This window comes from Macaca thibetana, chromosome 2 (genome assembly GCF_024542745.1).
Source record: "Macaca thibetana thibetana isolate TM-01 chromosome 2, ASM2454274v1, whole genome shotgun sequence".
NCBI lineage: Eukaryota > Metazoa > Chordata > Mammalia > Primates > Cercopithecidae > Macaca > Macaca thibetana.
In genome coordinates, this window is record NC_065579.1 from 139,936,043 (window position 1) to 139,959,907 (window position 23,865).

The window sequence follows — 23,865 nt, forward strand, 5'->3', positions numbered from 1 at the left end:
CTCCCAAGGTAGAAGAGAATGGATGTGTGTTCTCTTCTCCAAGGCTGTTCAGGGCAGAATGCCTGGCAGCAAGACTCGATAGGGGGCTGGGGGTCCTCCCCAGTGCCTTTTGTCGCAGGCTCTGAGGAGCTCATGGTAAGTCTTTTCATGAGGAGTGAGGAAGCTGAACCAGCAAGGGCCCCAGGGGATTTAGTGGGGAGGGGGATTAGAGGCAGCTCCTAAACGAAGCTTTGTCTCTGAGCAACCAGACAGACTCAGATTGTCCAACATCCCCTGTGTTTAGAGGGGACTCCTGAGGCCCAGAGAAATTAAATGAACGGGCAGCAGTCACGACAATAAACCTGTCAGCAAACATGCACGCAGAGAGGAGAGAGAGAGCCTACCTGCAATTCCTGGCGGAGGTGGTGCCTGGTGGCCGTCGGGTCCTTATATAGGAAGGCTGGTGTTTGTTTTAAACCAGCAACCCCATCTCAGAGGTGGCCTAGCTTCCGTGGGGCTGATGTACAATGTACATTCCTTGGAAACTAAAAATGTTCATGTCCTCTGGGTAGAAGTCAACAGTGGAGGTCAGATGCCCTGCAGGATTGCTGGGTTGGCGAGGGGTGAAGCATGTGCTCCAGCTGTCCCTGGAACACAGGGTGGCAGGGTGGCCCAAGTGGGCATGGCCTTGGTGGAGGAGGGAGGGAGGAGAGTGGCTCTGGGGTCTGGGTGCGGCTTTGTTGCTGTGTGACCTTAGCTTACTCGCCCTTTCTCTCTGTGTAAAATGAGGCTGTCATCACTCGGAGAGCTCTGAGACCTCCCCAGTCCGGCGCCCTGTTGTTTCCCATGTGCTGTTGCTGCTCTGGCCTCTGTGAGCCCTGGGAGCCCGCGGGGAGCCAGGCTGGTGATCCTACACCTTCCCGAGGAGGAGAGTCCCACCTTCTGGTTGAGCAGACTGCTCCTGATCATCCTCTCCAGACAGCGGGTGTGGGGATAACTTCAGCCAGTGGCTGCGCTTCCGTCCTTTCTGCCGGGTGCTGTGACATGATTGCCTGACCTGGCGTTTTTTCACATGGCAGTTTGCCTTGCCTTGCCTTCCCCCAGCAGCTTTGGTCCCTTTTAGCGGATGCCTCTTCTGAGAGGGAAGTGCATTGGACCTGGAGGTGGAAGATCTGCGCTTAGCGCTTAGCGCTTAACACAGGGCTGGCTCCTCCCTCGCTGACTGGCCTTAGGCAGACCACAGATAATTCTCCTTACCCAGAGTCTTTGAGGGTGAAATGAGGCGATGGGGGAAAGGTGGCTTCTAACCTGTAAAACACCCTGCAGATGACAACAGTGTCATACCAGGCCCATAGGACTTCCCAGCACAGGCCAAGGCCACTGCCTCATTTCCCTTGGTCCCAGGAATTTCTTCTCTTCTGGAGTGCTTCATCCAACTGGTCCCTGGCAGGAACCCCTAAGGGCCAATGAGTTGTCTGCAGAGAAGTTCTAGCAGTTCAGGAGAGGAGCTCACTTTAGGCTGGGGCTTGCCGTAGGGATGTTAGCAAAGGCTCCAGGAAAGAGGCCTGTGGGGAACTTGGGGCAGGGCTTTGAAGGCAGGGCTTTGCGACGAGCAGAGGGGAGGTGAAGGCGTGGGTAGAGTACATCCGTGCAGAAGGAGAAGGCTGGTTGGCTTGGAGGAGGATGGCGATGGGGTCCTAACAAAAACATTAGAAGCTGGTTTGGGGCCAGGTGATGGATGCCCTGGGAGCTGCTAGCCCAGTAAGTTTGGGCTCTTTTTGCAGGAGGGCAGCCACCGAGGATTCTTGAGGAGAGAGAGACCATAGTATGAATGAAAGAGTTGGAAAGACTAATTTAAGGCACTGGGAGGCTGAATCCTTTATTTTGCTGGAAGAAAAACTGAATGCCAGAAGGGCCACACTTTCCCCAAAGCTATACAGCCATCAGGGGCAATGCTGGGACTCCCCCGTGGATCTCTTGGCTCCTAATACAGTGCTCTTTCTGATATGCCATCTGGCTCCGTAATGAACGTGGTGTTCCAGGAAAATCAGTCTGCGCTGAACAGGATGGAATTGGGGCAGGATGTCCAGTGAGGAGGACATTGAGGCAGCAAAGCAAACGATTGCCAAATGACCACCTATCCTACTTAAAAGATCAACCTCAGGGTGGATTGGAGCTTTCTTTTTTTTTTTTTTTTTTTTGAGATGGAGTCTTGCACTGTCGCCCAGGCTGGAGTGCAGTGGCGCGATCTTGGCTCACTGCGAGCTCCGCCTCCCAGGTTCACGCCATTCTCCTGCCTCAGCCTCCCAAGTAGCTGGGACTACAGGTGCCCACCACCGTGCCTGGCTCATTTTTTGTATTTTTTAGTAGAGACAGGGTTTCACCGTGTTAGCCAGGATGGTCTCGATCTCCTGACCTCGTGATCCGTCCGCCTTGGCCTCCCAAAGTGCTGGGATTACAGGTGTGAGCCACCACGCCCGGCCTGGATTGGAGCTTTCTGGAGTCTCTTGGGACAGCAGAAACACAGACCGGGTTGGACTGAATCTTTAAGTGGGACATGAGGGGCAAAGTGCCTCCTGTTGGTAAACATCTCACCACCAGCCCACTGTGGTGGCTGGGACCTTTAGTCCCAGCAACATGTGAGCATGTCACCAGGAGGTCTTCACAGGCCTGTCTGCCACCTGAGTGTAGACATCTTTTGGTCCTGGAGCCCAGAGAGGCTGAATGTGGAGAGGGTAGAGAGAGGTCTGTAGTCCTCAGAGAAGACTTGCAGCTTTTTCAGAGCCACCAACCCCATTTAAAAAAAAAAAAAAAAATCCCCAAACAGAAAAACCCTAACTATGGTGACCAGGTACCTCCTGAGACATGAAGCCTCCGCTTACCTGGACCCTGGAGGCCTCTCCAGGCAAAGCTGCCAGTGTTGATCCTAGATAAGACCACCAGCAAGTAAACACCCACTGCGCAAAGCTCAAAGCTGTGTTATCTTTGGGGAACTGAAATGTCCCCTGGGAGTTGGAAGCTCCCCTAGCCGCATACCACAGAGTCGAGGAAGGAACAGCTGATGGACAGAAGAACCATGGCGGGAGGAGGCACCGGGAAGCTATCTCATGGTCCTCTTAGTTACGGAGTGGAGGAGGGATGCTGGCCGGAGGACATAGCAAATCTGAATAAGAGGAGCTTGGAGGAAGCCTGAGTGACCTGGAGGGGACTGACTGACCTTCCTCATTCTTTCCAAGTGTGAATAATAACCAAGCCCAGTTTGTCAACTCCTTGAGGGTGAGGACGAAGCCCCGTTATCCTTTTTGGAACTTGGTGGGGGCTCAGGAAGCAGGTTCTGTCCAGTCGGTGGCTTTCCTTTCTGTTGCGGGTCTCTGGAGGGCCTGCCTTCATGAAGGCACATGATTGACTCATCATTTGTGAATTGATTGCTATATGTAAAGGGCATCTGAGACCAAATTATCTTCATATACTTTTCATTATAATTTTATTTGTACTGATGATTAGTTGGTTTAGCAAGCTCTTTTTTTCATAGATTTGGCTAAACTTCAGTCTGAAAGAGGCAAATTCTGGGGTTCTAGAAAGAGATTTTATTCTTTGATATAGGGCCGTTTGGTGGGGTTTCTTTTTGTCCTAGTTATAGCTTCCATAATTTCTAGATTCACATTTTCCAGTAGAAATATACAGGCATACCTCGGAGGCATTACAGCTTTGGTTCCAGACCACAATGAAGTGAGTCACACGAATTTTGTTGGTTTCCCCATGAATATAAAACTTATGCTGATACTATACTATAGTCTAAGTGTGCAACAGCGTATGTCTAAATGAATATACATATATATTTTTTTGAGACAGGGTCTTGCTCTGTCACCCAGGCCGGAGTGCAGTAGCACTATCATGGCACACTGCAGCCTCCACCTCCCTGGACTCAGATGATCCTCCCACCTCAGCTTCCCAAGTAGCTGGGACTACAGGTGCACACCACCACACCTGGTTAATTTTTGTATTTTTTGTAGAGACAGCGTCTTGACTTGTTGCCCAGGCTGGTCTTGAACTCCTGGCTTAAGTGATCTGCCGGACTTTGCCTCCCAAAGTGCTGGGATTACAGGTGTGTGGTCTTTGAAATCCAGTGTGTGTTCTTACAGTGCATTTCAATTTGGACTGGCCATGTTTCCAATGCTCAGCAGCCACATAGGGCTCATTCTAGGTAGGTGGCCATCGCTCTTAAATCCTCCGTAACCTTAGCCACGCTCCCTCATCCCTCCTGTTCGCCAAGCTCTGCCTCTCTCACTGGGGCTTCCCTAGCCTCCAGCCATCTTGGGGCCAAAGCTCTAACACTTTGCCTTTGCCTCTCTCGTGTCTTCAATCTGTTCCCCTCCAATGGCTTCTGATTTCCACCTTAAAATACACCCAGGTTCCTAATCCTGAAAATGTCTGTTGTGCACCGATCCCACCCTCCCCTCATGTTACCGTCTCCATTTCCTTTCCCTTTCCTCGTGTCCTCTTCTTTACTGTATCCTGGCCCCTCCAAACTTGAACTTGACCCTCATCCCCACCGCTGTACTGAAACTGTTCTCTCAGCATTGCTGGTCATCCAGCCTTTTAGTCTATGGACTGCCAAGAGCCATAGGACCTCAGGGTGGGACGTGGCCTGGAGGGCCATCTAATCTCAATTTCCAGATACAGACCTGTGTTGGGTTGTGTTGGATTCATGAGGAAAGCTTCATAAGTTTTATGCATGTTTATAAGACTCCATCCTTGGATTCTGATCCAGTAACTCTGGCGTGGGGGCCGCAGAATCTGTTTCAAGTATCTCAGGTAATTTTGATTATAAATTACCAAGTATCCCAGGTAAATTTTGATTATAAATGCTTGCTTCCAGCAGAAAATTTAAACAGATGGAAGATGAAATCTTTCTCTCTGAATACCCCAATTCAGTTTCCACTAATGTGAATATCTTATATAACCATAGTGCATTTATCAAAATTAAAACACCAATGTTAGCACATTACTGTTAATCTCCAGACTATTTGTAAGTCACCGGTTTTCCCATTGTCCCATCTGTTCTTCCTTTTCTTTTCCTTGTCATAACCACTTTTAGAGGGTTTTGAATGGTATCATTTTGTCTTCACCGTCGGCTTATTACTATACTGTACTGTTGTATTCTTTGAATGGTTGCTCTAGGATTTACAAATATGACTTCAGTATATTGCAGAACACCTTCAACAACTATGATATCCTTTCACAGATAGTGTAAGAACTGTAGCACAGAATGCTTTCATTTCCACACTTCTATTCTTTGTGATGTTATTGTCACACATTTTATTTTTACATAAACTATGAACCCCACAATGCATGTGAAATAGCCAATGTTTTTAGAGAGATTAAAGAAATTAAGAAAAAGTCTTATGAACTCGGGTATTTACTATCGTGTTGCTCCTTATTCCTTAGTGCAGATCCATTTTTCTTTTCTTTTTTATTTGAGACAGGGTCTCACTGTGTCACCTGGGGTGGAGTGCAGTGGTGTGATCTCAACTCACTGCAACCTCCACCTTCTGGGCTCAACCGATCCTCCCCCCTCGGCCTGTAAGGGGGTATCTGTAAAGGGATATTGGAGTTGTTGAAGGTATTTGCAATATGTTGAAGTCATATTTGTTTGTTTGTTTGTTTTTTGAGATGGAGTTTTGCTCTGTTGTCCAGGTTGGAGTGCAGTGGCGTGATCTTGGCTCACTGCAACCTCTACCTCCTGGGTTCAAGCAATTCCCCTGCCTCAGCCTCCCAAGTAGCTGGGACTACAGGCATGCGCGACCACACCCAGTTAATTTTTGTATTTTTAGTAGACATGGGGTTTTGCCATGTTCGCCAGGCTGGTCTTGAACTACTGACCTCAAGTGATCCACCTGCCTAGGCCTCCCAAAGTGCTGGGATCACAGGCGTGAGCCACCGTGCTGGGCCTGAAGTCATATTTGTAAACCCTAATTTTTGTATTTTTTTGTAGAGACAGGGTCTCACCATGTTATGTTGGTCAGGCTTGTCTCATACTCCTGGGCTCAAGCAATCCTGTTGCCTCAGCATCCCAAAGTGCTGGGATTACAGGTGTGAGTCACTGCACCCAGCCCGTTTTTCCTTCTGCCTGAAGGAAACTTCTTTGGCATTTCTTGTATTGGCAGCTCTGCTGGTGATTAATTCTTTCAGCTTTTATTTGAAAGAGTCTGTTTTAAAAAAATATATATTTTCACTAGGTATAGAATTTGAGACACAGGTTTTTTTTTTTTTTTTTTTTTTTTTAAATTGTTTCAGTACTTTAAAGATGTTAATTTTCTTATGATTTGCCTACTTTCTGATGAGAAGTTGGCTGCTGCTCCTTTGTTTTTTTAGACAGAGTCTTGCTCTGTCGCCCAGGCTGGGGTGCAGTCGCGCGATTTCGGCTCACTGCAACCTCTACCTCCCAGGTTCAAGCAATTCTCCTGCCTCAGCCTCCTGAGTAGCTGGGATTACAGGCGCCCGCCACTGCTCCTGGCTAATTTTAGTAGGGACAGGGTTTCACCATCTTGGTCAGGCTGGTCTTGGACTCCTGACCTCGTGATCCACCCGCCTCAGCCTTCCAAAGTGTTGGGATTATAGGCGTGAACCACTGCGCCTGGCCTGCTGCCCTCTTGTATTTGTTGTTCTGTGTGGAATGTCTCTTTTTTTCTGGTTGCTGGGAACATGGGCTATTCCCACCCCTATGTGAGCTCCAGCTGCTTGGTCTATTGGTTTCACCCTTCATATATGAAGGTTAGTACTTGGCCAAAGACTCTAGGAGACCCTTCAGCTCTCAGGAGCTTGCTCTGTGTGGCTTCCTCCTCTCGTCCTCCTCTGCCTTCAATTCTGCCTTGGTCTTTTTTGTTTGTTTGTTTTTTGAGTTGGAGCCTTGCTCTTTCACCCAGGCCAGAGTGCAGTGGCATAATCTCTGCTCTCTGCAACCTCCGCCTCCCTGATTCAAGCAATTCTCCTGCCTCAGCCTCCTGAGTAACTGGGATTACAGGGGTGCACCACCACGCCCGGCCAGGTTTTGTATTTTTAGTAGAGACAGGGTTTCACCATGTTGGCCAGGCTGGTCTCGAACTCTTGACCTCAGGTGATCTGCCCACCTCGGCCTCCCAAAGTGCTGGGATTATAAGCATGAGCCACTGCGCCCAGCCTGCCTGGGTCTTCCTAAACTCTGACTTCTGTCTCTTCAAGTCCCAGAGACTACTAGACTCTGGAGTCTCTCTTTACCTTTTGGCCCAGAAACTGCTTCTGGGTAGTAATCTGGGGCATTTGTTGTGCTTACCTGTTTCCCTTTTCCCAAACACTGCCTGTTGTCCTATGTCTGAAAGCAGTAGTTGTTTCATGTATTTTTCTTGATTTCGTAGTTGTTTATAGCGTGAGGGAAATTCTTATTTATTATTAAAGAGACAGGCTCTTGCTGTGTTGCCCAGGCTGATCTCAAACTCCTGGGCTCAAGAGATCCTCCTCCTTCAACCTTCCAAAGTACTGGCCACTGCACCCAGCCAGGGAAATTTTTTTTTTTTTTGAGACAGAGTCTTGCTCTGTTGCCCAGGCTGGAGTGCAGCGGTGCAATCTCGTCTCACTGCAACCTCCGCCTCCTGGGCTCAAACGATTCTTGTGCCTCAGCCTCCTGAGTAGCTGGGACTGCAGGCCCGCCACTGCACTTAATTTTTGTATTTTTAGTAGAGATGGGGTTTCGCCGTGTTGGCCAGGCTGGTCTTGAATTCCGGGGCTCAAATAACCCGCCCATCTTGGCCTTTCAAAGTGCTGGGATTCCAGTTGTGAGCCACTATACCTGGCTGGGAAATTCTTATAACTGTTAATCCTTTATATGCAGAAGTGGAAGGTCTCCCCTTAGTGTTTCTGGGCTCACTTGTAAGTGGAAGCCTGTGAATCTTCTAGTTTTGGGAATTGTTTTCACATTGACTTGCTGAGTTTTCTACTCAGAATGGATGAGTATCTGATGGCAATTTTGGGGGTCTCTGGCTTATAGCACCATAAAAACTCCCTTTTCTTCGCCCTGCTGCTCTCTCAGAGGTATTGTGTCTATGAAGGCTTTGGCCTACTCCATGTTCTAGAGTCTCTGGGTTTCTTTTGCTGTCACAGTTGCTTTGATTTTGCAAAAGGATTAAAAAACATGTGGCTGCTAGCGCCATCTGGCCCTAACCAGAACTCTGTTCCTTTTAAGTTTCCCTTTCTTTTATCTCATTTGGGCTTGGCAACTGCGTTCAAGTCTTACAGATAGTGTTTCTATTTGACTAGGCTATTTTGTGGTAACTAATTTTGGGGTCTCCTCTTACCCCAGGAATGGTTAATGTGTTGCCACTCTAAGCATAAACAACTATTATGGTGCAAACTTCGTTTAACTCCCAATTATCTTAACCGATCCTTGGTGGTGTGAGTTACAAATAGAGTACACAGCCACGGACCCGTTAACCTACCAGCACGGGACTAGTTCCTTCTCGGTAGTTACTTGGTGACAGCAGCTGGCACCATAGGAAGCCCAGGCCCAGGCTTGAGGAGCACAGAGCATATCAGGGAGGCAGATGTGGATGTGGCTCAAGGATTCGGTGTAGAACTCTACGCTCAGTAGTGCACGCGAAGGTGCCTTCCTGGGCTTTGCTTTTCTGAGTAATGAAGGGAAGGAAGCAGCTGTTTTCATGTTGGTCTCAGAAGGCTTGGGTTTTGTGGAGTGACTTGGGAGGCTGACTGGGCCAGGCCATGGCCTCTCTATCCTCACCTTTAACCAAAGTGGTTTCACTTTTTTGCATGTTACATAGTATGATCAGATTTATTTTTTTTAAAAAGGGGGTTTTGCTGCTGAAAAAGGAGGGAAGGACAAGAAGTAGGTAGACTAGGGGTCCTGAGGCAACTGGGCTGACCTTTTATCTGGGCCGATTCATACAAAGGTTTGGTGTGAGAAGCACCCTTGGATTATAGCTGAGATCCCCCCAGCTCCCACCCTGATGCTACAGTGGGGAGTAACTCTTGAGACAGGCCAGACCCAGGTGCTGGCTTTATGTTTGCACAGTCCTGGGCAGTGCTTCTACCTTCTGAGCGCTTCCTCATTAGTGAACTGGGGACACCCACACAAGGTTCTTGTGTTGCTTAAATTAGTGAGTGTGTGAAAGATCCAGGGTAGTGTCTGGCTCACTGCAGGCTCAGTGATGGCTGTGGCGATTGTCAGGGTCACAGGGCCTCTGCTGAAAACCTGGTTCAGGGTCAGTTAGGTCTCCCATCACAGGGCCCTCTTTTCCCTGACAGCGTCAATAAACTGAATGAATTGTGCCCACTTTCTGGGCCAGCCTCATAGCTATTGGTGTCTGGTTAATATCACCTTGCATCTGCATGGCATTTTGTGGGTCACCAGATGCGCTAGCTCATTTGAGTCCTGCAGCCATCCTGTAGGGCAGACTGTATTAGTCCCATTCTGCAGAAGAGGATGTGTACAGAGAGGTTGAGCAGCAGAGCCAGGGCTACAGTCCTTGTCACCAAAGGCTGAGTCCAGTGCTCTGTATGGTGCTTTCAGTATAAACTGAATCAAAGAGATGCTCATGCAGTGACAAGCCACCTTTGTGGGTGGGGTTGAGCCAGGCCATCACAGCCATGGCCTTTGTGAACGTTGTTCTAGTGCGTGGACCGACAAGAGTCAAACTGAGCTGGCGGGGTGGGGTGGGAGGTGGTTAGGATAACGCAGCGGGAATTATAAGCAATATGACTTTATTTAGTTACTTTGGAAACAAAACCCCCCAAATAATGCCTGAACCCAAAGGTACATAAAAATGGCCCAAAATAGTTTAAAATAGATTTGAACTTCATTTGCAGTTTCTTCCTCATAACATGAGCGCTTTCAGCTGGACAGCAGATTACAAAGCATCTCCAATAATTAAGGCAGATGATCAATCTGTGGCTGCATCTGTAACTCCTCCTGGGAAAACAATCCTGTTGGAGTTGGGGGCTCTTCCCAGTTGTTTGGTCAGTTGGCCCAGGAAGGGGCAGTCCTGGCGCTGGCGGGTAGGGAGCCAGGCCCCACCTGTCTTGTCACTGCTCGTTCTGCTGGCCCTCTGTGACTGACGCTGACACGGAGCCCTGGCCCTTGTTGACATCACTGATGCACACCCACTGCCCGTCAACCGACTCCTTCCACAGGGTCACCTGCAAGTCAGTGCACAAGCAGATTATCATGGGTCTGAGGCCTTCCCTCCGCTGTCCCCTAAATATGAGCCTCATCCCCATCAAGAACCACTGCCCAGAGGCTTGTGGATGAACAGAGCATGTCCCTCCTCCACTGAAATCCCACCAAAATGAGAGTCCAGGAATAAAAACTCACAGAAAAAAAGGAGTAACAATAATAGCAGCTGTGGATGATGATGTCAACACAGGATACTGTTTTCACCAAACTGTGACAGAGCTACGGTAACAGGATATGGGGTGGCAGGGAGCAGGGTTTGTGAAGTGTGGTCCCCAGACCAGAGCATCGGTCACCTGGGAACTTGCTACAACTGTAGATTCTTGGGGCCTGGAACAACTGATTAAGAAGCTCTGGGGGTGGGGCTGGCAATCTGTTTTAACAGGTGTAACAACGCTGCAGTTTGAAAGCTGCTGTGGTAGAGGAAGGTAACATTAGTATGTTGTTTCTACACTGAAGTAAACTGTGTAAGAAATAGCTAAGAGCTGAAAAGGTTTGCCCCTGGAGAGTGAAAATTAGGAGGCTGCATTAAAAAAAATCAATCTAGGCCAGGCGTGGTGGCTCCCAGCAGTTTGGGAGGCTGAGATGGGTGGATCACCTGAGGCCAGGAGTTCGAGACCAGCCTGGCCAACAAGGTGAAACCCAGTCTCTACTAAAAATACACACAAAAGAACTAGCCGGGCTTGGTGGCAGGCACCTATAATCTCCCAGTGGGGAGGCTGAGGCAGGAGAATCGCTTGAACCCAGGAGACGGAGGCTGCAATGAGCCAAGACTGCCACTACACTCCAGCCTGGACGACAGAGTGAGACGCGATCTCAAAACAAAACAAAAAACAAAAACAATCTAAAGCTATGTACATATATTAGTTTGATTAAAAATGAAAATAATGATTTTGATTTTAAGAACTCTTGCTTTAGGGACACACTTTATTCACTCAACACACTGCAGAAAGCTCTGGGATTGAAAACATACTAAGTCCTTTAACTAAGGGTGCTATGGAGACAGCAAAAGGAAATAGGCTTATAAAGAAGGAAAGAGCAAGAAGCCTAAATGCATAGTGACGGGGACCCCAAAACATTGCATGTACAGCCAGGCACTTGCTTACAGCCTTGTAAAAATCACTGTGGGCCTGCTTGAGGCAATCTGGTCCCTTGGTCTGTCCTGAGTGCCATCAAACCTGGGTTCTAGTCCTGACTGGCACTCACTAGAAATACGGCTTTGAGAGGGGGCCTGCTAGATCTTTCTGGGACCACTGTAGATGAAAGGGACCCTCGGTCAGAAAAGCTGCCTGCAGAGGCTCTCAGATCTGCATGCCCATGTTCACAGCTGCACTATTCGCAATAGCTATGAGGTGGCAGCAGCCCAGGCGCCCGCTGGTGGAGGAATGAGTGTAGAAATGGGGTGTAGGCTGTCCATACAATGCAACACTACTTAGCTTTACAAAGGAAGGAATTCTGACACGTGCTACATACAGCATGGAGGCACCTTAAGGGCATACTGCTAAGTGACATAACCCAGTTGCAAAAGGACAAATACTGTATGATTCCACTTAGGTAGTTCCCTAGAGCAGTCACATTCACATAGACAGAAAGGAGAAGGGTGGCTGCCAGCGCTGGGGGGTGGGCAATGGGGAAGGGAGTTATTTAATGGGTACGGAGTTTCAATTTTGCAGTTGAAAAGAGTTCTGGAGATCAGCTGCTTCTCTGCCTTGCCTCTGTTGGTTGTGCTGTGAGCTACACAAATGAAAGGTAAGACATGGAGCCAAAGTGGCCACTGGGAAACAGTAAAAGACCAACACAGGCAAGGGAGAGAAGCAGCAAGGGCTGGCAGGATCCAGACCGACTCGCACTTCAGACGCAGAGCAGATGTGCCTGAAAACACAGCACAGCCACTCCATGTGGAACTGACCCTGTGGAGTTAGGGATCCTCTGTCTTACAGGGGAATTCAGCTGGGCAGATGGCCGTGGCTTGTTACTGCTTCCTTTCTGCGAGTAATTTTTCCTTCTAATTGTAAAATACACGTAACATAAAATGATCTTGGCCATTTTTAACTGCACAGTCCAGTTGTGTGAAGTACATTTGTATCCCTGTGCAGCTGGTCTCCAGAACTCTTTTTAGCTGCAAAATGCAAACTCTTTCAATGCACCCACTGTGTACCTGACTCTTACCAGCATAACAAGTATTCATAAACTCTACAGATTTTTAAAAAGCCTTTTAGGTGTTAGGGACAAAAAAAAGTCCCCAATCTTCTCGCTTTTGTTTATGGGTTCTCATACACTTACTTTTTTGGCACAGCTAATTGAACATCGCCATGAGGTGACCAAATGGTTAGCAGGGTGATGAGCCTGACTGGCCCTGCCACCTCATAGTTTTGGGACCCCCATGCAAGTCAAATCGCCTCTGTCAGCTTCTTTCCTCATCTGTGAAAGGGGGACATACTAATACTACCTTGGGGGCTGTGACATTAATGATGTAACTAAGAGGCACACTCAGCACACAGCCCTGGCTGAGGCTCCTTCCCAGCCTGCAGTCAGGTGGGAATGTCAAGTGCGCTCTCTAGTGGGCGGGGTGAAGACCAACAGGCCATGTCCACCAAGCCGTGGGGAATGGGTATGTACCTTATTGTCTCCACCGGAGACAGCCAGGATGTTGGCTGTGATGGACCAGCTCACATGCCACACCACATCATTGAACTTGTGCAACAATTTAGGGGACCACGTATTGCCTGAGGCATCATCACAGGTCCAAATGAACACACGACCGTCCTAGGAAGAAACAGGATAGAGTCAGGAGATGGGGGCGAGGCTGTGTTTGTGATGTCCTCCCCATCTAGAGCCACGCAGCACCTCTCTGCAGGCACAGGGTGGGGGATTCAAAGGGGAGCCAAGGACCTCTGGGGCATCCACAGCTTTGCTTCTGTCTCTTCACACTGGTCAAGAGTGTCCCGGATTCCTTTTCTCATCCAGGTTTCGGAGGTGGACTCTGCATTGCTAACTCAGATTTTCTCTGGGGTTTTCCTGATGCCTGCCAAGTCACCTCTACTGGCTATCTATACCTTCTCAACTGAATGGGCAGAGCTCTCCAAAAACCAAGCTCCGAGAATGAGAAGGCACAAGTGAAAAGGCACAAAAATCTCAAATTTAGAACCAAACCAAACAGGTTCCTATGATGTGAAAGGCCTGGCTGGTTCCCTCTAGGGTGGTGGCATATAACTAAAGGCTCACCCTTGGTGGTCCTTGCTGTCTGGGAAGGGTGGCTCGGTAGCTGAGCCTAGAATTCCCATCCCTTCCCATCCCGCCCCATCGTTGCTTGGGAACACTTGGAACTGCACCTGGGCACCTTGGCTCCCTAGTGTCACAACGGGCGGGAGGGAAAATTCATCCCGAATCCGCCTCCTGCTTGGTGCTGGTTCTGTTGTAGCTCTCTCATCTCAGTGGAGGCAGACCACTTGTGGCTTCTGACCCAGAGTTCCCCACACGATGACCTGACTCCCTGTGCTCTGGGCCAAAGGTGCCTGTTGCTCTCCCTTTACCTTCACAGAGGACTTTCCGCTAAGGAGACTAAGAGCTGATGGGCCTGACTCGAGACTACATGACAAGAGATGCTCTCATGGCCCTGGGCTGACCTGGGAGCAGCTGGCGATGGTGCTGGTGGGCAGGCCGATGGAGGGGGCCCAGGCCACATCTCGAACCCAGTCACTGTGCGCTTCTAGCTTCTGCTCCTCCTTCCACTGGCCATCCTCCTCCTCCCTAACAGCGGGGACAGAAAGAGAATCAGCAGGGAGCCACCTGGGGGCCTTTCCCACACCTCAACTCCTCCCCTACCCAACAGGATCTGCCTGGGGTGGAGAAGCGATTCCATCTTTCTTCTTTCATTCATGGAGTTTGTGGCATTTTATTCCCTTCACCCCAGCCATAAAAAAAACCCTCCAGGAAATGCTCTGCTTCCACGGCCAGAGAGTCAGCTCCAACAGTTGGGAATTAGGTGAACAGGTGTTGTGTTGTTTTTCAAGGATGTCCTTCGACAGATTGAAAACAGTATTTTACTGGCAGGAGGGAGAAAGAAAGGTGACTTTGTTTCTTGTGAGTGTGGCTGAGTCATGGTGAGTAGGGTAAAGGGCAGAAATGTCCCCTTAAATAGAAAGTCACATTTCCCTACTTACTTCCACAGCTTGATGAGGTTGTCACAGCCACCTGATGCAAACCTCTTGATGTAATTGGGTTTCTGCCCCGAAGGCTGGTCTATGAGGCTTCCAGGTACAACAGCAGGGGCCCAGCTGACGGCATTGCAGCCAATCTGTAAAGATGGAACACATGGTGACTCTGCCTTGCAAGAGAACACTGCTTTCGCAGACCCAAGCCTGCTGTCCCTCTCTCCTCCGCTTCTCAGGACTGGACTGTGTGTGAAGGCTGACATGAAGCACTCATCATGTGGTCCACTGCTCAGAATTCTCCCTCAAGGATCCCAACAGTGTGTGCATTTCTCTGCAGTGTGCACTAAAAGTAGAAATTAAGAACTCCCACAAATTTAAGAAACAGGACATTTTTTAAACACATGAAAGAACAGTACATTGGAGCTTTTTTTTTTAAGAAAAATCTTTTATTATAAATGGATCAACAAAAATTCTGCCACCTGCCTGAAAAGCCCTGTCATTATGCCCTTCCTAATCACAGCTCCCTCTACAAGTAACCACTGCCCTGACTTCTAACCCAGTTTCCCCCCTTTTATCGCCCAAATGTGCATCCCTTGACACTATAGTCTTATCCATTAAACATTTTTTTGGATTTTTTTTTTTTACATCTCCTACTTTGCAGATTCCTCCTCTGATTTTTTTCCTTACAATTTTTCTGAAGAGAGTCTAGTTTCTCGGTCTGGGTTTTGTTGCTTTATATGCAGTTCAATATGTTCCTCTGAATTCCTGAAAACTGTCAGCTGGAGCCAAGACTGGAGAGACTCAGGTGTGATCCCTTTGGCCAAGACTAGAGCTGGTGTGTTCTCTCATCAGGAGGCACGTTAGATTGTCTCTTATATTAACAGCCCTCAATAACTCAGGCTTCTCTGAATTCACTGGGTCTTGCAAAATGGTGATACTCTAATTCTATCCTTTCTTTGTCATTTATTCCATGGAATGCTCCAGATAGGGGTACTTCTCATTAACTATTTGGTTACCCGGGGTAGAGGTCTGATACGGTTTGGCTGTGTCCCTACTCAAATCTCATCTTGAATTCCCACATGTTGTGGGAGGGACCCAGTAGGAGGTAACTGAATCACGGGGGGAAGTCTTTCCCATGCTGTTCTCGTGATAGTGAATAAGTCTCATTAGATCTGATGATTTTAAAAATGGGAGTTTTTCTGCACAAGCTCTCTTTTTTGCCTGCTGCTATCCATGTAAGATGTGACTTGCTCCTCCTTGCCTTCTGCCATGATTGTAAGGCTTCCCCAGCCACGTGGAACTGAGTTCTCCATCCTCTTTCCTTTGGAAATTGCCCAGTCTCAGGTATGTCTTTGCCAGCAGCGTGAAAACAGACTAATACAAGGTCAGAAAGGAAAGCCTGGATAAACGCTTGATTCTTTCTGAACTGGTTCTGTCACTTTCCAAAGATGACTGATTCTCCTCTTTATTTATTATTAACAAAAACTTTTTTTTTTTTTTTTTTTTTATTGAGACAGGGTCTCACTGTCACCCAGGCTGAAGGGCAGGTTGGTATGATCATGGTTCACTGCAGCCTCAAACTTCCTAGGCTCAAGCGATCCTCCCACCTTGGACTCCCAAATTACTGGGATTATAGGTGTGAGCCACTGCCTTTTTTTGTTTGTTTTTTTTGAGACGGAGCCTGGCTCTGTTACCCAGGATGGAGTGCAGAGGCGTGATCTTGGCTAACTGCAACCTCCACCTCCCAGGTTCAAGTGATTCTCCTGCCTCAGCCTCCCATGTAGCTGGGATTGTAGGTGTGTGCCACCACGCCTGGCTAATTTTTGTATTTTTAGTAGAGATGGGGTGTATTAGTCCATTTTCAGGCCGCTGATAAAGACATACCTGACACTGGGTAGTTTACCAAAAAAAGAGAGGTTTAATGGACTCACAGTTCCACATAGCTGGGGAGGCCTCACAATCATGGCAGAAGGCAAGGAGGAGCAAGTCACATTTCACATGGATGGCAGCAAAAAGGGAGAGAGCCTGTGCAGGCGAACTCCTCCTCATAGAACCAGATCTTGTGAGACTTATTCACTATCAAGAGAACAGAACAGCATGGGAAAGACCTCCTCCTATGACTCAACCACCTCCCACCAGGTAACACGTGGGCATTCAAGATGAGATCTGGGTGGGGACACAGCCAAACCACATCATGGGGTTTTGCCATGTTGGTCAGGCTGGTCTTGAACTCCTGACCTCAGGTGATCTGCCTGCCTCAGCCTCCCAAAGTGCTGGGATTACAGGTGTGAGCCACCGTGTCCGCCGTGGGCCCAGCCTTTTAACCCTCATTTCATCTTAGTTCTATATATTTATGCTGAAGTCTTTGTAGTCATTTTTGTTGTGTGACATGTATCCTCTAGTAGATTCTGCAGGAAGGGCTCCTAGAAACAGTAGTCCCTGAATTTTTTTTTTTTTTTTGGAGACAGAGTCTCGCTCTGTGGCCCAGGCTGGAGTGCAGTGGCGCGATCTCGGCTTGCTGCAAGCTCCGCCTCCCAAATATTCCCTGAATTCTTGCATATTGATAATAGTTCATATTCTTTACACTTGAAAGCTAATTTTAAAAACAGCTTTGATATGGTATAATTGACATAAACTGCATATCAAGTGCATGATTTGGTGAATTTTGACAAAAATATACCCTGTAGGATCATCACATCACCTCAATCAAGATAAGGAACATGCCCATCATTCCAGAAAGTTTCCTCGATCCCCTGGTAATCCATCTCCCCATCTTGCAGCCCCCAATCTTGGTGACCACGGGCCTGCTCAGCTGCACTTCCTAGATATTACAGCAGTGGAATCACAGTGTGTCCTTTTTTTTTTCTTTTTTTTTCACTCAGCATAATTATTTTGAAATGTATTCATCTTCTTATTGTGTTAAGTCATTTCTTTTTAATGCTGGCAGTATTTCCAAAGTATGGATATATCACAACTTATCATTTACCTGTTGATGGACATGTGGACTGCTTGCAGTTTTTGGCTAGTAAAGCTGCTATAAACTTTTGTGTATAAGTCTTTGTGTGCACTTGAAAGTCAATTTTCCTGGTTATAAATCCCTGGCCCATACTTTCTTTCCTTGAGTATTTTAAACATGTTATTCTTTTTTCTTCTGCACCAATCCTTACTATTGAAAAGTCTGACAATAACCTAATTGTCTTTTCTCTTTAAGTCACAAGGTTTCTTTTCTCTAGAACCCCCCAAAATTTAAAGTCTAATAATTTTACTAGAATTACATCTTTTCGTTGGTGATGCTGGGTTTTTTTTTTTTTTTTAAGAGACAGGGTCTCACTATGTTGGCCATGTTGGTCTTGAACTCCTGGCCTCAAATAATCCTCCCACCTCGATCTCCCAAAGTGCTAGGATTACAGGCTGAACCAGCTCGCCTGGCCTTGTTTTTTTTTTTTTGAGACAGGGTCTTGCTCTGTTGCCCAGGTTGAAGTGTAATGGTGTGATCTCGGCTCACTGCGACCTCTGCCTCCCAGGTTCAAGCAATTCTCTTGCCTCAGCCTTCCGAGTAGCTGGGATTACAGGTGTGCGCCACCACGTCCGGCTAATTTTTGTTATTTTTAGTAGAGACAGGGTTTCGCCATGTTGGTCAGGCTGGTTTTGAACTCCTGACCTCAGGTGATCCGCCTGCCTCAGCCTCCCAAAGTGCTGGGATTACAGGCTGAGCCACTGCACCTGGCTGATACTGTTAAGTGTAGGGCATGATCTCTCAATCTCAAGTTTCAAATCTTTGTTTTTTAATTTTAAGAAAGTTTTCTGGATTACTTTTTGGTATTTGTTCTGTTTTCCTTTCCAGGGACTCCTGGTATTCATAGGTTTGACCTTTCTGCCTGTCTTTACTTTTGCTCAAAACCTTTTTACCTCTTCACTTTTTTGCTCTTGAAATGTTTCCTTTTTCACACTGTTTATCCTTTTCAGGCAGGATCTGCTGTGTTTATCGACACTTGCATTTCATCTAACTTAGTCTTTACTTCTGAAATGATTTTTATTTCTAATTCTTTCCTGAGTTCTGTCGCCTTATTTCTGATTTTTAAAATGTTGATTTATGCTATTCTCTCATGCTTTGTATTGTTAGAATGTCACCTGGCTTGATTTGAAATAGCGGGTTACAGTTTGGCTCTGTTATGTAGGCGTATCTTTCTAACGTACTCTCACTGTCCACAGGGAGGGTATTTTGCATATTTTTGTTTCTTATATAATAACTTTGTATGATGCCGGGCGCGGTGGCTCAAGCCTATAATCCCAGCACTTTGGGAGGCCGAGACGGGCGGATCACAAGGTCAGGAGATCGAGACCATCCTGGCTAACACGGTGAAACCCCGTCTCTACTAAAAAATACATAAAACTAGCCGGGCATGGTGGTGGCGCCTGTAGTCCCAGCTACTCGGGAGGCTGAGGCAGGAGAATAGCAGGAACCCAGGAGGCGGAGCTTGCAGTGAGCTGAGATCCGGCCACTGCACTCCAGTCTGGGCGACAGAGCGAGACTCTGTCTCAAAAAAAAAAAAACAAAAAAACAAAAAAAAACCCTTTGTATGTAATTTCACTTCAAAGACTTTTCTGTTATTTTTAGGTCAGATGAGTTTTCCTGATAAGAAAGGCTCAGGAAAGTCTAAGCTCAGAACTCTCCCTCGTTTCTGTGTAGTGTTAAAAAATGTGGGAGATGGCTTTCAGGAGTTCCTGTCTTTGTTTCTCTTCCCCACGTTGGTCTACATCTCATCCTTCCTTTCCTGTGTCCCTATCCAGCTCAACTGTGATTTCATTTCCAGCAGTTCCTCTTCCTGAGGGGGCCTGTCCCAGAGGCTTGCTCTGGAGGATCACAGAGCTCAGATTTCTTCCCGCCCCTTCAGCCTTTCTTATTGTGGGCCGCTTGCATTCACTTGGTGTTAGAGTGCAAACCCCTCCCAGTCATTTCTCCGAAGATACACAAATAGCCAATAAGCCCCCAAAAGATGCTCACCATCATCTTTGATTAGCAAAATGCAAATAAAAATCACAATAAGGGCTGGGTGCGGTGGCTCACACCTGTAATCCCAGCACTTTGGGAGACTTAGGCAGGCGGATCACTTGAGGCCAGGAGTTTGAGACCAACCTGGGCAACATGGTGAAAGCCTGTCTCCTGTTGTGGCGTGTGCCTGTAGTTCCAGCTGCTCAAGAGGCTGAGGTGTGAGAACTGCTTGAACCTGGGAGGCGGGGCTTGCAGTGAGCTGAGATCATGCCACTGCACTCCAGCCTGGGTGACAGAGCAAGACTCCATCTCAAAAAAACAAAACAAAACAAACCCAAAAAATCACAGTAAGATACCACCTCACATTCACTAGGACCGCTGTAATCAAAATGACAGACATATGTTAGTGAGGATGTGGAGAAAGTAGAACCCTCATACACTGCTGATGGGAATGTAGAAGGGTACAGTTACTTTGCAAAACAGTTTAGCAGTTCCTCAAAAAGTTCAACAGAATTACCATGACTCAGCAATTTCACAACAGGTAGAGACCCAAGAGAATTAAAAACATATGTTCATGCAAAAACTTATCTGCAAATGTTCATAGCAGCATTGTTCATAAGGCCAAGAACATCAATCATCTGATGAATGGATAAACAAAATGTCTATATTCACAATGGAGTATTATCCAGCCATAAAAAGGAATGGAGTGCCGATACACGTTATGATATGGATGAAACTTGAACTCATTATGCTAAGTAGGAGAAGCCAGCCACAAAAGACCACAGATTGTCTGATTCTACGTACAACTGATCCTCAATTTCATTTCATTATAATGTTGACAAGATAAAAAAAAAACAACTCCCAGCGGGGGCCCTGCCTGTGTGGAGTCTGTGCGTTCCCTGTGTCTGCGTGGGCTCTCTCCTGGTCCTCTGGTTTCCTTTCACACCCTAAAGATGTGCATTTTCGCTTCGCTGGTGCGCCTGCATTGTCCCAGTGTGCGTGTGGGGGCGTGTGCGAGTGCTCCGCTGGTGGAATGGTACCCTGTCCAGGGCTGGCTTCTGCCTCATGCCCTGAGCTGCCAGGACAGGCTCTAGCCACCTGTGACCCTGAACTGGAATGAGATTAGAAAAAGAATAAATACTAATTGTTGTAGAAAACTCATAAAATATCCAATAATCACACAGATGCATGACAGCAAATGATGTGGCATTAGTCATATGAGCCCCCCACACTAGTTATTGTTGGGTTTTCAACTGTGTGGTGGTAGGAGGTAGGACATTGATGTTCGCTTTGCAAACGCTTGTTCCTTGATTGAACCACCAACATCACAACCGCTGTTGCTCACTAATTCATCAAAAGTTGGGTAAAGAATGACCTTGTTATATTAATATTTCTTAAATGTATGCATAGCTCACATACTTTTTAAAAATTTTAGTAACACCACTCCATTCTACAGGGTCCCAGTGACTACTGCAGGGCATGTCACCTGGACGCAGCCATAGCTAAGGTGGCAGTGAGCAGGCTGCTGCTGCACCTTCCTGGTGCCCAGCCCTCCCTTGCTTGGGAGCAGACAACAAGGAAGCAGTGCCAAGTCCTGCCTGGGCTGAATGAGGCTGGTGCAGCCTGGTCTGGTTTCAGAGCAAAGAGGCCCAAAGCTGCTCTACAGCAATCATGTCTGGTCAGCTGACCCCTCCCCGGCCCACTGCACAGCAGGGACCCTCCCCTGCCACCTTCTAGGGAGCCTGCGGACACAGGGCAAGGCAAGCACTCTCACTGCAGGAAAGGCAGGGGCTGGACTCACAGTGTGAGCGTTGTTGATCTTCTTTACTTCCCATTGGCCTTCCCCGGTGTACATCAGCAGGGAGATGGCCCCATCTGAGCTCCCACAGGCCAGGATCAGGCCATAGTCATGGGGGGCCCAGCACACCGAGTTCACTGTAGGAAGAGGGAGAGTGCAGTGAGCAAAGCAGGGAGACCGCGGCCCCAGGTCCCGCCTTCCACAGATTTACTGTTTTACTAAATTTCCACAACAAACAACTGTAGGAGTCACCAGGGGGAAGCTGTAATTTGGTCAACTGAGGACACTGAAAAAAACCCTATCACCTACTAATACCATGATTTCATAACCTACAGTCTATCTAACGAAAAACTGGGTAGGACGACAATCTGAGAATGAAGGGTAGTCCTTAAAATGAATAATCCTGAAGAGAAACTCACTTGTCTTTTCTTACTTGTTTTGGACTGGCTTTAGGTCTTAGGGCCTTACTCAGCTGCAGACAGACTAGCAGAAAAGCCAACCAAAGCTCAAGGGACAGACAAGAGGCACCACGAGGGGCAGGGAGCCAGGGCTCCAGCCGGGACAGAGTCCTCCTTTTTTACCCAGTGGTGCCCTCGCCCACTCTGCTGCCATGCTCAGTGTACCTGAGGAGTCGTGTCCCGCGTGCTCGTGGCTCTTCTCCCAGGTGCCATTTTCCTCTCTCCAGATAATGACTTTCCGGTCATAGGAGCACGATGCCAGGATGTTGCCATACATGGGGTGAGCCCAGGCCACTTGCCACACAGGACCCTCATGACTGCAAAGTGAGAGACAGGCCAGAGGAACCCACAGTGCTTCTGCAGGCACTGCTTTGGACAGAACTAAATGGCTCCCTGAGACAATGTATCAGGGCAGAACTGCTTAAGAACTTCAAAGGGAGAGCTACACAATGCCATTTCAAAAGGGGTGCTCAGTGGACAGTGAGGAGCCTGAGGTCCTAAGAGGTTAAGCAACCTAAGGTCACAGAGCCTTTGAGAGAGAGTTGAGCCTCTGGGTCAGCCTTCCAGGCAGGAACCTCACTTGTCCAGACTGCAGCCAGCACTGTCTATATGTACTGTCTACAGCATAGTCATTAATTGGTCCAGGGTTTCCAGCCACAAGTGCTCAGGAAATATTTGTAGACTCACTTGCTATTCATCCTTCCTGATGGTCAGCTTCCTGAGGAGGCATTATCAGTTTCATTTTGATATTTTCCACTACTCTTTTAATTTGTTCAAAAGGCATGTCTTTCCCTTCTCTTCTGATCTTTATCCATTTACCTGATCACAGGTACTATCTGAGCAAATGCTCTGTGCCAGGCTTTGTATGGGGACCATTTCTCTGGCCCAGGGAAGGGTTTGCACCTTAGCACTCAAGAGGTAGAGTAGCATGGTAGAGTTAGTGGTTAGGAGACCAGCCCCATTCCCCCATTCACTAGCTCTTGACTTTAGGCAAGGATATTTTTGTCTCTTTACCTGAAAATGGAGAAATCAATAAGAATTCTTTCATAAAGTTTGGAACAATGCTTGGTAGAAGGAAAGAAAAAAGCCACTCAATACCCATTAGCTATTAGTGTTGCTCCTGGTTTACTCCTTCACTGTGGGCTGCACACACTCAAGTCTCCTCCTCCCTCTGGCTGGGACAACAGAACATTCCCAGTCCCTACAAAGGTGCTGCTAATGAAACTGTGAATAGACTCAAACTTCCAACAACTAGCACAGTTTTTACTAAGGCAAAAAAGAATGGGGTGGGAATGTTTTTTATCCCTCCAATATTTCGCATCCTTTGAATGTAAGAAAAACAGCAGAAAGGACAGAGCCACAGCAAACATAACTGCCTTGGCCAAAAAGCTGCACTGCGGCAGCTCTCTGCCTGCCCAGGGGCTCCTGCATAGAGAAGCCCGATTTGGCTCCTCAGCCACTTGATCATTTGACACTCAGACAGAGGGGAACTTCTAGGCCCACTTCCCCAAATGGACACTGACTTAGTTTAAAAACTGCTTTTTAATTCAGTTAACAAACACGTGCTGAGCACCTACCTGTCATGGCTCTTAATCTTGCCTGTGCATTCTGGGGAAGGTTATGGACCCTCATCAGAATAATGCACAAAACACACAGAACTAGGCTTATAAAGAAAATTCAATTATAAATTATACACTAATCACTTTTTTTTTTTTGGGAGAAGGGTTTTGCCCTGTCACCCAGGCTGCAGTGCAGTGGCACCATCATGGCTCACTGCAGCCTCAAACTCCTGGGCTCAGGCCATCCTCCCACCTCGGCCTCCCAAAGTGTTAGGATTACAGGAGTGAGCCACCTCGCCCAGCCTGTTATCAAAATATTATAAAGCAATTTATGAGATAGTGATGCATGTACGTCTTCGTTAACACTTCAAGCAACAAACTCTAGTGGCAGGTCTAATAACCACTGTAATTTCAAAGTCGTGATGAGCATAAGTGATATTCTGAAGTAGCTAAGTAACTGTGATGTGTGATAACAATATCTGTGACTTCTACTGGTGACAAAGTGACAGGCACTACAAATACTACTGAAGTTTCTGGCCTACATCCGTAATTGAAGGAAATGCTAAATATCAGAGTCACTGAAAATGCATTTTTTTTTCTCCTGTCCCAATTCGTCAACCCCTGAGTTCTACTCACAGAACCCCTGGAGATCCATGGCACCCAGAAAAACCCACAAATACATGAAAGGCAGTGAGCTGAGGGAAA

The 23,865-nt window shown here is 47.5% G+C and overlaps 1 protein-coding gene across 5 annotated transcripts in view; it reads right to left on the bottom strand.

The window, feature by feature from the left end:
* Positions 1-9,712: 9,712 nt before the first annotated feature.
* The window catches only part of SEC13 (SEC13 homolog, nuclear pore and COPII coat complex component), a 534,021-nt gene continuing 519,868 nt past the window's right edge, over positions 9,713-23,865 (bottom strand). For all 5 annotated transcript variants that reach the window (XM_050781500.1, XM_050781499.1, XM_050781501.1 and 2 more), the window contains 6 exons: positions 21,767-21,918; positions 21,147-21,280; positions 14,362-14,495; positions 13,825-13,948; positions 12,818-12,964; positions 9,713-10,164 (listed from right to left, as the gene is read on the bottom strand). In XM_050781500.1, coding sequence (XP_050637457.1) covers positions 10,051-10,164; positions 12,818-12,964; positions 13,825-13,948; positions 14,362-14,495; positions 21,147-21,280; positions 21,767-21,918 — 805 coding nt within the window. In that variant the 3' untranslated portion in view covers positions 9,713-10,050. The remainder of the gene's footprint in view (positions 10,165-12,817; positions 12,965-13,824; positions 13,949-14,361; positions 14,496-21,146; positions 21,281-21,766; positions 21,919-23,865) is intronic.